The sequence below is a fragment of the Anabas testudineus genome, chromosome 1 (genome assembly GCF_900324465.2).
Source record: "Anabas testudineus chromosome 1, fAnaTes1.2, whole genome shotgun sequence".
NCBI classification, from domain to species: Eukaryota; Metazoa; Chordata; class Actinopteri; order Anabantiformes; family Anabantidae; genus Anabas; species Anabas testudineus.
In genome coordinates, this window is record NC_046610.1 from 17,384,514 (window position 1) to 17,398,749 (window position 14,236).

At 40.0% G+C, this 14,236-nt stretch overlaps 1 protein-coding gene across 2 annotated transcripts in view; it reads left to right on the forward strand.

Moving 5' to 3' along the window:
- The first annotated feature begins 456 nt into the window (after positions 1–456).
- The window catches only part of LOC113162582 (zeta-sarcoglycan), a 117,620-nt gene continuing 103,840 nt past the window's right edge, over positions 457–14,236 (forward strand). For both annotated transcript variants that reach the window (XM_026360781.1, XM_026360782.1), the window contains exon 1: positions 457–666. In XM_026360781.1, the coding sequence (XP_026216566.1) occupies positions 457–666 (210 nt within the window). The remainder of the gene's footprint in view (positions 667–14,236) is intronic.

Here is a 14,236-nt window from a genome sequence, read left to right on the forward strand (position 1 = left end):
TTTTAAATTCTAGGAACTCTACTCTACACACACTCGAAAATAGTCCTACTCAAGTACTCAAATAGACTATTTCCCTGAGTCGGAACGTATGTCAACCAGACTTTCCCCTGCTGCTGTGTGAATGCACAACTCCGATAGATTTGTAAAGAAATTAGGTATGAAGAGTGACAATTATCAAAAGATCATCACGATACATAAACTGTGACAGTGAAGATACACTATAACAGGAAAATCCTGTGCCACCTACTTATAGAGGACAATTTTGTCTCTGTTCTTCAGTTTTAATCATTTATCTCACATGTATGATGAGATAATCTGGCTTTAAAGGAAACGCAGCACAAATAGTTTCTTTCCAATGTCTTTCTCCATTTATCCCTATTTTTTGGCGTTCTTATAAACATTTCTTCTTAAGTGAGTGGTTCTTACTTTTGTCCTCTGTATTTGCGTCTCTTCCAGATGACCCAGGAGCAGTATATTCTTGCGGCGCAGCCCAACCCACTCCACCAGCGGGCGGCGTCGGTGTGCGGAGCCCAGGTGTACCCAGCAGTGGGAATCTATGGCTGGAGGAAGAGATGCTTATACTTCTTCATCCTCTTGCTCCTCGTCACCATGATCGTCAACCTGGCGCTGACCATCTGGATCCTCAAAGTCATGAACTTCACTCCGGTAAGGGATTTTGTGTTCACGTGGGCTTTTTTTGGGGAAGTGACTAACAAAGTTTCCTGTAATATAATGCAACACGGAGAAAGATAATAAAGTTGGGTACATCTTCATTAGATTTCTTTATAACAATGAAAACAAACTAACAAAACAAGGGAGGACAGAGCTTCTACTGTATAATATCACTTGACTACACATCATAAAACAGCAGCTTTGACTGAACAAATTACCCTGTTGAAACAGACATTGTTGAGTTCATTAGTTTGAGGTTTGTCCTCCGTTTGTTCCAGAAGCTCTGGGACACCATATGCACACCAGGCTTTAGTTTTCCATAGCATGACACAGCTTTTGGTGTGTTTGTTTGTTGCAGTCTGGTGGACCTATTGTTGCACTAGCAACACGCCACACTTTGTGTGTGGGCTTATCCTCTGTACGTTCTGTCCTCTATGAGTCTGCGATGGTGTTTCTAGGACAGATGAAATGATATGTGAACTTTTGCAAAGTCACATCAGCTCGAGGATCATAGAATAGGAAAATTAAGCTTTCCCGTTCCCACTGCGGAACGACCGTAGCTACATTATGCTGTGAGGTTGCCCTGCTGCTGCACAGGCTGCTTTAAATCTGTGCAGAGCTCTGTGAAATCTGAAGATTATCACGTCATTCTGGAGAGAAACATGCTGCCTACTGCCTGCGTCTGAGAACTCAGCTGCGTGTCGTGACTCTTCCAACATCTTTAGTCCCACCTGTTTCTATCATACTGTATGTGTTGCTTTCAAAGGCAGTTTCAGCTGTTTCATTTTAAGACTGATGAGTTGAGTTTTGCAGTGGCTGCACTGATCATGTGAAACACTGAACAATGAAATCAGCCAAATCAGTCACATGTTCAAAACCCGTCTCAAGACTGTTGTCATTCATTGGCCTTTCAATACTGCTGACATTCTTATTTTTCTCTACTTTGTGATTATGACTATATGAAGATTTTCATTGTGTTTTGTGATTGGTGTTGATGTCCAGGCTGTGCTGCTTTGCTGTGTAAGCACATTTCTGGAAAAGCACTTGGAGACGTTTTGCATTTGTGCTCGTACAATGTTTAATGACTTTGTTCGTCTCAACTGAAGAAAACTATTGACACAGTAGCTGGAGGAAAAAGGTGTTTGTCTGGATCTAAAAAACCAAACAAACGTAAAAGTAGTTGAACTTCTCTGATTGGTTAGACTCTCGCTCAAAAGCTTTTAAAAACATTTCAAGCTGTCCTAGGATATGACACCGAAACCTCATAGCACGCACAATATCCCCGAGTGGACCAGTAAAGTATGTCATTATTATTAATTCATCATTGTATTATAAAAATAGCATAATTAGAAGTCACCAGAAAATAGAAATGCAATAAAGCAGGAGTACCTGAACTGCAAGCACAAGACATGCACGACCACAGGGAAAACTGTGATTTGTATGAGTCAAGAATGTAAGAACCATTGTCCTACACTCTTCAGAGAGAAGCAAAAGTGCGCAGAGCGTCCAATGCATTACACATTGTATCAAATTCACTTAAAGGCTGTCCTCGTGTTCTGTCCATTGTTTGCGCTCAGAGAACCCTCAGTGGTTCTTTACAGTGCTGGCTCTGTAAATGGGGAAAACAGGAATTGTGTTCCAGATGGTTAATTACAGGTAATTACAGGAAATCTGCAAACAGCAGAAAGTAATTACACATTCAGATGATTCAGCCTGCCCAGCCACATAACCAAAAATATCAGAAGAACACAAAGTGAAGAAGAAAGAAAAGAAAATCTCGGAGGAAACGAGGAGACCTGCATGAACATTAGTCTCTTTCGTGCATTGTGACCATTTGTATAAACCTCTCACCTCTGTTTCCACCAGAAGCGTCCAGCTGCATGCCGTGTATGCAGCTGCGTATTTGAACGCTTCAGCAACGTTATCATTGTTGTCGGTCTAACAAAAAGACAAGTGACACTGAAAAATCTAATCTCACACACACACACACACGCAAAATATATTTTTTTCCTTCTTTATCATTTCTCATTTTGAATTTGGCCACGGGGAATTGCTTCTTCTATGACTCCGCAACTGTCATTTCCATCGTCGCCATTCAAATCACGTCTGAGCGGCTGCAGTATAATGAAGGCCTTTCTCAAACTTTTGTTTTCTTTGGGGTTGCCAGATGTGATTCTCATTGTGATGGCGTGGGGAGTAAAAAAAGGAGATTTGCTTTTGAAGAGACAGCTTTGGCAGGAAATTGGAGAGGAGGGACTTGTGGGGATAGGGGTTTACGCGCATGTGTGTGTGTGTGTGTGTGTGAGAGAGAGAGAAAAGTGGAGGGAGACTGAGGCAAAGCATACATGTGTTAGTGTGTGTGATTATTCAGCAATTGTTTATGCTGATGTGTGTCTGTGTGTGTGTGTGTGTACGTGTATACGGGTGTGCTTCAGTGTGCGTGCCTCTCCATGTGTTTGCGTGTTCGTGTATTTGTGTCCTCCTCTTGGTCTTTTGGGCTTTCACTGCAGAGAAATTCAATTTCAGTTGTCAGTCACCAATCAGCCTGCCTAATTCCTGGTTTGAGCCAGACAAACCCCCAACCCTGCCCAATCCACAATATTTTGTCTCCTCATAAGACAGTTTGTAAACTGCTATAATGACGTCTTATGATATGTGCACGCACTTAAAAAAAAAAAAAAAAAAACTTTCCCCAGTGCTTATGCTAAACTGGCAGCATTCGTTTTTGTAATGAGATCTAGTCTTAACAACCTTGCGCGCTATTAATCCTTAACCACAACAGAGTGGTAAACAGCAGAAGGATAACACTAAAACTGTCAGTGATCTGAAATTAGTTTCAAGACTCCCTCCCAAACACGGGAGACTGGCAGTGTGGCTTTTATTCTTTAATCCTGATGGGCTGACAATCAGTCGGGGGGCGTAAAATAAAACTTTATTCTTGTGGCGCTTTTCAGATCGGTGTTACAAGGCGCTTTAAAGAAGATAGAAGAACAACTGAAAAATCCATAAAAATGACCAACGTTAATTACAAATTAAGCTGTAACTGGATAAAATAGGGTTGCAAGAGGGAAATACGACGTAAGTAAAACAGACAAAACAAATCAAGCTTATGAGCAGGTGGTAAAACAGAGAATTATAGGTCAGTGTCTCCTGCAACTGTGACTTCCAACGTTCCTAATACCCTATAATGACAATCGTGTGATTTAGACTGTCTTAACCCTCACATGCCATACTTATATTAATGTAGGTACACTGAGATACCATATGGATAGCAGCAAACACTTACCTAATGGCTGTAACTATCAATGTTTGCAGTTTGCCTCCATGTGCACCGTTGATTTGGCTTCTACTGCAGTTGTTCCATCTTTAACTTGCACTTTACAGTGTACTAAAAGAATACTGACACAGTTAAAAGCACTTGCTGTTGTGTTTAATCACATCAGTGTGAAATTACACAGACACAAAATGACACGCCAATTGAAGTCAGTGTGTTTCTTACAACTTTGCCATGTCCTTAAAAAAAAAAAAATACTGAGCCGTAAATAAATATATTATAATGTTTAACGCCAAAGGAGATTAAAGGGATGAGGGAGGGGAGAAAGATCCAGCTTTCTCCATGTAGAGCATTTACTCACTGCTGTTTAGAAGGCAATTTGAATTAGTCATTTCCTACAGGCAAATAGGGCGATAGGTACATGATCTCAATTAGCGAACGGGGTGCTCTTTGCTGTCACAGCTGCAGTTGTGATCTATGTTAATGAGATATGTGTATTTTATCGTGAAAGCCTTACCTACTCTAGCTTTGAGCTTCTTTACAAACCAACTAATCTCAGGGTAGTAGAGAGGGAGAGAGAGAGACAGGAAAACGGAGGGTTTTGGAGCGGGGAAGGCGAGCAGAGAACATGGTGAATGATGCATGGAAGAAGACAGATAGGGAAAAAAGGAGAGAGAGGAAGTGATAGGAGTAAGAGCGTGTGTGTGTGTGTGTGTGTGTGTGTGTGTGTGTGTGTGTGTGTGTGTGGTTTAAATAGAGTGTCCCATCATCCACGCTCAACTTCTCCCTCCTGTCCTCTGCCTCTGGGGTCCTTAGGGACACGGGGAGGTGTCTGTTTCACTGCTTCATGGAGTGGAAGTGAGTGGATGATGAGCTGGAAGAGACAGGCAGAGGATAGAGCTTGATGTGTGGCTGTCTGACAGAAGGACAGTCACCTTCACTCTTACTCTGCATTTACAGCGGCTTGATTTGCATATTCAATTCTCACTATTGTCAAACCACGTACGATATTTTTTAAAAGAGTGTATTGGTAAATAACCCATCTCTCTATCGCTGTTAGAGTTTAATTGGTTAATCTGCCCTCTGACCTCCACAAATTAACTAACTAAAAATTGCATGATTGCGTAACATTTTAAAACTAATTAGCCCGTGCTGCTAAAGTTTAATTTTCCATGTAAAACAAGCGATAACAGCTAAGTTATTTATTGGGAGTTATGTATTCTACATTATCATGTACTTAATGTGAGGTCAACAATAAATCTCAGGGTAATGGCCAATAGTCCAAAATATAAAAGCTGCTGTATTTTAAATGCTCATAAGTGTATTAGAAGTGTTTTACCCAGCATCATAAATTCATTCTCAACTCAGTGCCTGTTTTACAGTGGAAAAAAAATATCAGCACAGCCTGCACAAGCTTAAAAGACACGAGTGTTAGGTGGTTTTTGCTAGTGTTTGTGTGTGTTGTTGTGCATCACTGTGCATTTCCTTGTGTGAGAAGTTAGAATCTGCTCTTGGAGACGGTGTGCGCTCCTAAGACTGCTGTAGTCAGCTCCTTGTCTAGACCAGCCGCCATCATTATGTCTGTTCACCTGCACTGTGTAGTTTCACACACACGCACGCGCACACACTTTTCGGACTTTTCAGTACCACTGCTGACCTCGGATAATGACAGGCACACACACACACACATGCTCGGTAGAGGGGGGTTAATGCGATGTATCCATCAAACTTATCGTAGAGTGCTGACACACGTGATGGTAATCGTTTGAACGGTCCGTGCACACATGCACACACAGAAAGAAGAGAGCGGAAGGGTTTGGATGTTTGTGTCATGCGTGTTTCTACTTATGCAGAGAAACAATTCATACTGTGAATCCATGGCTTTTACTATGCAGTTACAGTAGCTTGACAGGTTGCTTTGGGCCTTGATCCAAACCTGTGTCTTAAAAAGTGACTATGCAACCAAACTGTAGCCACAGTTAGCCAGCCATAGAGAATAAAATGACCAGCTGGATTATGTTTAGAGCACACGGTTGTCACACTAGAGACTTGAGTTTGACACCATAGATGAAGTTTAGGTAAGAAGAGCTTGTTGGGTAAGAGACAGACTTCACTTAATAAATACCATTAGGCTCTTCATAAAACCTCTGTGGTACATGTAAGTTACACAAACCTTTGGACCATAGCTGCTCCACAAAACTAAGGACTTAACCTAAAAACCAACACACAACAGAGTAGAGGGACAGATATTTTAGACTGTTTCATGTCCATCTCCTATAAAAGTAAACCAATGTTTAATTTACTCTATGTAAAATATCAGGTGTATGTCTCTAAAAAAGACCCAACTTGTCTTTTATGCACACAATTTTCAAGACTGTGCCGCAATTTAATCACTCACTATTTGAGATCTTGATCATTCAGTGTTGGAATATTTCTGACTTAACATTCCCATCGATTATCAACATATGAACGGTAACTTTTAAGAGACAGGGTTGTTTGCATGTGTTTTTTGAGAAGAATGCCTCAAAAACTCAACATGTCCACAAGATACTGCATCATAACCAGCACCGTTTGATTGACAGGCCATCTCAGAGCACTGCATGCCACACCATTGGCCAATTAGTCTACATTACCAGTCTCAGTGATTACCACCTCTGTCAGCAAAGTCATTCTACAGCAGCTTAAACTCACTGAGAGGCGAGAACATCAACATTTAATGGCTTTGGCATGTATTTGTATGTTCTGTAGAACACAAGGGTACTTTTGTGAATGTGTGTAAGCAAGCCAAGCAGCGTCTGGGTGTATGTGTGATGCCTAAATCTGAATCAGTCAGCACTTTAGCCCCATTATTTTCAGTGGCAATACGTCATGCAATGAAAAATAAGAAACACACACACACACATTTGACCCCCTACCTGTTTGTACAGCTCTGTAAGCTGATTGTGTGCACGGAGAAGAGCTGTTTCATCTACGGTCTAAGTGAGTCTGTAGCGTATATGTGTGTGTGGGCAAAATATCCATCAGTCAGCAGTTTTAGCCTTGTTATCTCCACTGGCACTCCATCAAAGATATAAACAATGATAAATAATGAACACACACTCATCTTAATGGAGCCAGTGTGTGTGTGTGTGTGTGTGTGTGCCTGTTGGAAGGAGAATGTGTGTTTGTGTGAGTGTCTCTAGGGGTATGAGAGCTTATGCTTTGTATACTGTGCTTTGAATGTATTTATATTTTGCAGTTTCATATTATATAAAGGTTTAATGAGACATGCAGCCTTAAAGCAGCTTACAGTAAGTTTCTCCCAACATCATCGTTGATGTCAGTGCATCTGCTTCGCATGGTTACTCACGTTTACAATACTTCACATTTTTTTGCACCACTCTCTGATCATTAAGCATATTTACACATTTTCTAACAGGAAAATAAAGATTGGGCTAAAGTGAAGCGAGTGGAGGATGGTCACTCTAACGTGGATGAGCCGATCTTCTGCTGAACCTCTCCCCTTGCACAAACATTCACTCCAAAGTCAATAATGATTGCAGTGAAGGCTGGGGATGTGTGAATACACAGATATACCCGTTTCTTTATTGGCCTCCTGACTGAATTTGCTGAGAGAGAAGTGCCTCACTTTCAAACAACCACTTCACAATGACCCTTCGCTGAAAGCGTTGCGTGTGGCTGTGATTCTGCTCTTGGACTTTAAATGCCTAAGTGAGCAGCTCAGACAGAAGAACAGAGAAACCTCTTTGCCTTTAACTCTTCTTTTTCCCATTTTACTACTCTTTACCTTTTCAAACTATGATTACCACTACATCTTCACAAAAGGTGGGATAGAAAAGGCAAATGTGACTTTTTAAAAGTTTGAAATATAAGATATGATAATGTCTTTATGCATCAGCTGTATATAAACAGTGGACACCGCTGATGAGTAACCTTTTTAGCTTTGGAGTAAACCATCTGAAACCTTGAGTCCCTTTATTGTTTCAATAGATTTCACAGATCAGCTGTGTTATACAAAAAGTTAAAAGTCACATTCTCTGTTCCATTGTGCATTAAATGATTTCTTGAGGAGATGAAATTTTAATGATCCCTGTGGGGAAATTGAATCCTTGCAGCAGCAAATAAACCACAGCAAAGGAAGAAAGACCGGATTATAAATAAGAAGAGGGCAATGAGGTGATATCAAACGTAACAAAGCAGACAACAACAACATATTTAGCACAATCAGGCATATTAACGCTTCATATGAATTACAGGGAAAGATGATTAATGCATGTCATGCTGATTAAATTATATACACTAAGAAAACGGTTAAAGAAAAATAAAATGGCATAGTACATAGGACTGGAGTATGGTTTCCGAGGAAAATATTGTCACCTGTGCAAGCGATACTGTAATAAGGAACAGTGATGATCCAAAGTCAGATGAATACAAATTTAATGTTGAGTTCTCACTGTTTTTCTCCTGTAATTTCTCTTTCTGGTTTACTTAAAGCTGGCTGATTTCTGACATCGTTCATTATTTCCTGACCCTGGACTTTATTGTTTGAAAAGTACATTGTCATTAATAATATAACAACTTATTGTTATTCTTCAGTGCTGGAAGTCTAACAAAAATAGTTCCACTAGTTAATTCCTGCATTGGTATTCTTTGTGGTTCAGGCATAAACTGAGACCTAGGGATAATCGAAATCAATGAATTCTTCAAGGGAAATAAGAGGCTGGCTCCTTTTTACCTTAGGTAATATCATACTGTTGTGATACATGAAGGTACCAGATTACCAAGTATCCCCAGTAGTGCTGTTACTCAGAGTAATACTCTACCTCTCAGACACGTCTGTTGTATGACACTCATTTGAAAGTACTCTGTACACATTTAAGATCCAAACGAAGATTGAAATCTTCGAATTGAAAACATGGTGTGTTCTTTTATGCTGTTGATACAAATCCACCTAAAACACACAGATCACAGAGAGATCATTTTTTCCTATCTCTCGTTCGACCCCTAGGAGCATCTCTTGAAGGAGAGCTGCTATGGCAGCAGACATCGGCTGAAATAGTAGCCTGATGTCAATTACCGTGATTCTCGTGAAATATAGGGAAACGGCAATAGGCATTTTTTGTCAAGGTCACTGTGACCTCATGTATGTCTCTCCCTCTCCCTTTGTAAAATGACAAAGTTTAAAAGACGGATGGAATAAAACGTTTTTGATAATCATGCCAATTTAAGTCAAGGATAAATGCCAAACACGTATGGTTCTGGGTTGTCAACTTTGAATATTTGTAGGTTTTAAGTGGCAGCTAATTGATGATTTTTGGGTTTGGTCCATCAAAGAAAGTCAAACTGTCATCTTGAGATACGGAAAAATGTGATGGGCCTCAATCAGCAAACGTATTGTTAAGAACAATAATCAGTTGGCCTTGGGATCATTTTAATAGGATGTTCATACTATTGTGTAGTGTGTAGCAGTTCACAGAGAAAACTGAGGCTGAGACTAGTTCATTATTTTTGAGGGATCTATGATAAGCAGACGCAAGTTAATAAAACATACAGTGATGTGTTTATTATACTGTAGCTGTGGTATTTTGGTGAAGCACATGCCGCTGTAAAGAATGTCATTTCTCACTATCATGTAAAGACGTGTGGCTCACAGACTGTACATAATTAGAGGCATGGCAAAAGAGGTGACTGGGCTTTGATGGTACTTATTTTAAGCCCAGTGCACACAGTGGTTAATCTCTGCACAGTTGAGTTTACCTTGACAGTGTTGTTCTGTTGCCATATGAGGTATGAGCAGCCATCATTTCCTTTACATTACATATAAGTATGTACAAACACAAGGGGCAACAATGTTTTCATTCCAAAAGACAAAGTGTCTGCTTTTATCTTCCGTTTGTCTTTCTATGATCACTTTTATTGAGTTTGATTACATGCTTTCGCTGTCTGTTGTTTCTTTTATCTTCCTGCTGCATTCTTCATCTCCCCTCTTGCAGCCAGCAGCTTTACTCCCCTGTTTGTTTTGCCTCATCTCACCTAATTTCTCTCTCTCTCCTCTCCTCTCCTTTCTCTCCTTCCCATCTTCCATTTCCTCCTCCCTTTTCAGGGCCCCCGTGGCAGATCCTTCTCCTCTCCCTTTCATGCTTAATCCTTCTACTTTTTTTTCTCCTCTAAACATTCTTGTCTCTAGGGGCTGGAGAGTTCACCCAGCCTCTGCTGAAAATACATTGCGTGTGTGTGTTTGTGTAGGACAGCTTGCCAGACTTCCTGCCTGAAAACAGAAGGAATCAAAACAGATCAGTTTGATTTCCTGGTCCTCCTGCTGCTTTTCCCTCTCTGTTCTCTATGTGGAAGAAAATGAGGAGAGGGCAGTGTGTTTTTTTTTTTTATTTTCTTCATGAGGCTCCCTCTTCTGGTGGAGGGGAAGACTGAGAAGTGATGGAAAATAGTGGTGCATCGGAAAAAAAAAGAGAAGGTTGAAGGATAAAAAGAGGGAAGTGATTTGGGCCAGGAAATGATGAATAGACTAGATGGTATGACAGGAGACGTGATGCACGAGGCAAGAAAGAAAGAACTAAAAAAAAAAAAAACAGAAGATTATGCAGAAAAATGGAGGATGGGGGAAAGGGAGATGGGAGATGATCAAGTGATGTGGGCGAGAGGAAAAAATGTTCTAAAAGTGATGATCTGATTGCATCTATTGTATCAATGGAACAGATCCAGTGAGAACATTACAAAGAATTTGCTCTGTAGTCAATTCCCTCTGTTTTCTTTTGTCTTGCTCTGAAAATACACACACACACACACACACACAGACACACACACACTCAAAGCTCCCCAGGTACATTATTGCTGATCAACAGCATATTATTGCCATTATTATTTCTCCCACATTGTGTGACATTATTTTTTTAAAGGGAAGTTGTCTCGTATCGGCCATTGTGTAAACTCAATAAGGAATTGATCGCAGCGCAGAGCCCTTTTAACATGGCAATTTTGTTCAAACTAGAGAGAAGCCAAAGCTATTAAACGAGGCAAAACAATGGCCTCCATCTGATTTTAGGTTATTTTTATTAAACAGCCCTCTTGAGTGTTTATCTGGGGTTACACGCACATTTCTTTGAATAAGGGATTAAAAACTGTGTTTTACATTACAGCAATTACAGTTTAAACCTCAAAACCCCACTGGGGAACATGTCAGTACATCAACTTATATGGACAATTACCCCTGCTCAATGCATGCAGTTATCAATATTTTACCATCTACCTTTCTCTACTGTGCTAATTAGCTATTGAAATGTTGTCTTTATCGTCAGTAGTTGTTTATTGTCTGCCAAAGTATAAAATACATAAATACAATAGACAGGTGATGCACAAGAGAATAGAGAGAGCAACAAATAGAGCAACAAATCATTTAGTTATATGGTCAACATGTGATTCAGGATCATGTCCCTCACACTATGAACAAACCCACAAAGAACACTTTGCATGTTTGTGCAAAACAACTGGTTATTGCATTTTTGTTGGTTCTATAGTTGTATAATTATTCACATTTCCATACAGAAGACTCACTCAGCTCAGGTAAGTCTGAGCAAACCTGTCTCTGTGAACAATCTTTTTTTTGTCTCAGATTTGAGATCAGACATTTTTTACTTCATCAGTGGTGTGTGTCTGTGTCTGTGTGTGTGTCTGTGTTATATATTCAGCTTCAGAACTCTGGAGAGTCGAGTGCTCCACCAACTTCAAATTTTAATTTCGATTTCTATGTGAGAGCCCTGTGTGTGCACATGGGCCTGCAGTCTGGGTGTTTCTCTATACTAAGAAGGAAAAACTAGAATATGCTTTAAACTCACGAGTATTGGCACAAGTAAGACGGGATTCATCAATAGTATGTTTTTGGTTTGCGTTGAAATTATTTAGGTTCTAGTCAGTGTGTGTTGTTCAAATGCAAAAATACATGGAGAAGTTGGAAAAGTGAAACATCAGTGTTGAGCGTGCATCGGCGAGAAAACACAGAACAGTGCATTAAACAACTAGTACACATAATAATGTAAATAAAGAGTTTCTTGGCTGGGGCCAAATATATTTACTTGACATATGGAAGTAATGAAAAAAAGAAGAGTGCAATTGCACAAGACAAGATATCTCTAGACACTGTATCACCATACATATTTCGAGATGGTGAAATATGATGAGTGGTTAGAAGAAATACGGAATTGTGTTACGGGGAATTCCTCTTCCTATTTTGTCTTTGTGTAAAAGGGTAGGTTGACATTTATTGTCTATTGCTGTCTGATGGGTTTGCTTTCGTTTGTTGGGAATCTGTATTCAGTCACTGTAACTACAGTGACAGAGAGAAAGGAGGTTATGCCTCATGGGCCATACTGTATCTGGACACATTAATCTTCCAGTCTTCATATGATTTATTCCATTTCAGGTAATGACTGATCTACAGTCATACATATTTAAGTTTTGAGGTGTAGAAGGATATTCTGTGGATTGCTGCCTGTTAATGAGTCATGATTACATTACCTTTAAACATCCTGGTTTCTCCAGCGTAGCTGAATCATATGGTATGGTATAACCTGAGATTATTTATATAATTGTAGCAGAACATGTATGTTAACATCTGTCATGATCAGAAAAGAAAAGAAAACATGATTGACTATGAGTTATTGCAGCATGTCTGTCACCAATCAGGCTTGAGTGAAGTGAAATGAAAGGCCTGTTTCTGTTAGGTGATACAGTACAACCTTACCTGTCTAGCTGCCTTTATCTAAAAGAGTTAAAATAAGGTTATTGCATGTTGCTGTCTGTTGGGACTTCTCTTCGTTTCTTTTATACTTTCACTGAGTCTCTACATCACTGCTCTACTCACCATAGGGGCTTAATTTCTTGATCATGCTAGAACACGTTATCTCCCATTCATTTTCAGTTGTGATTTCATTTAGTCTCACATTGCCACAAACACTAGACAGTGCATTTTCCAAAAAGAAAATTGTTCTAACCTTTGTAATGCAGTTTCAGTATAAAATACTTTGACAACAATCTAAAGACAGCACAGGAGAACTCAGGATAATGAAGCCAAATGACCTTCTTTGAAATGGAAATGGGAACTATAAACCAGCCTAATGAGCAGTCTTTATTTGTGGTCTGTTATTGAGGGCCAGTCTGTTCCTGTATGATGTTGTGTTGAAAAAAATAAAATTCTGCTTGGTTACATCATAAAAAAAAAAATAAAAAAAAACTTTCATGTCTGTGAAATATTTCAGAAAACGGTTTAATGTTGCAGTTCAGCGCTGCCCTGTTTTTGCTCCAGAATGATCCTACACACGACTGAGTCAGTATTCATTACTGTACGTACTTCCTGTGTGACGCTGAAGTGCAAACCAGTCTTGGTCTGCTTGGATCTGTGTCAGAAAAGAAGCTTGCCGTTCTTGCTTTGTTTTCAAAGGCACCAGAAAAAACAATGTTCTTATTGTTGCGATAGCATCGTGCAGCCGAAGCGGCCTGAGTGGCAGCATTTCAGCCCCACTGAAACCGATTTCTCAAACGTAATAGCTGTAAAGTTGGTCTGTTGTGCTGTTGGAGACTATGTTGTTTGGGGCAAACAGCATATTCTCCTTTGGAAAAGGACCCTGGAGACCAGACATTTTCATTTGACATATACAGATGATAGAAAAGACTCCCCTCTGACACCCAACATGGAGCAACTTGCCATCCAATTTTTTACAGTTTCACACAGAAGGAGAGAGAAAGGAGGATCCCACTTGACACCTGCTAGCATCATATTTATGTTCTTTTATGTAAGACAGAGATGGATACTGTGGGTGAGGGAGCGATAGAAAGTATGGTAAAAAAAAAAAAAAAAGATAGGAGTCAACAGAAACCTTCAGAAAAACAGGGAGGATTTTAAATATACACAAATCAGCCTCAACATTAAAATCACTGACAGGTGAAATGTAAAAGACAGATTTTCTTGTTACTGTGGCACCTGTCAAGGATTGGGATATATTAGGCAGTAAGTGAACAGTAAGTTCTGTAAGATGATGTGTTGGAGGCAGGAAAAATGGGCAAGAGAAAGGATCTGAAAGACTTTGACAAGGATCAAATTGTGATGGCTGGATGAGTGGGCAGAGCATCTCCAAAACAGCAAGCCCTTGTAGGGTGTTCACTGTTTGCAGTGGACAGTACCCACCATACTTGGTTTCCCAAGGCTGGCTCATGGGAGTCAAGAGCAAATGGTAGCCCAGAGTGCGCTTCACACAGGCCCCGCCTTGCAACCTGCAGGCC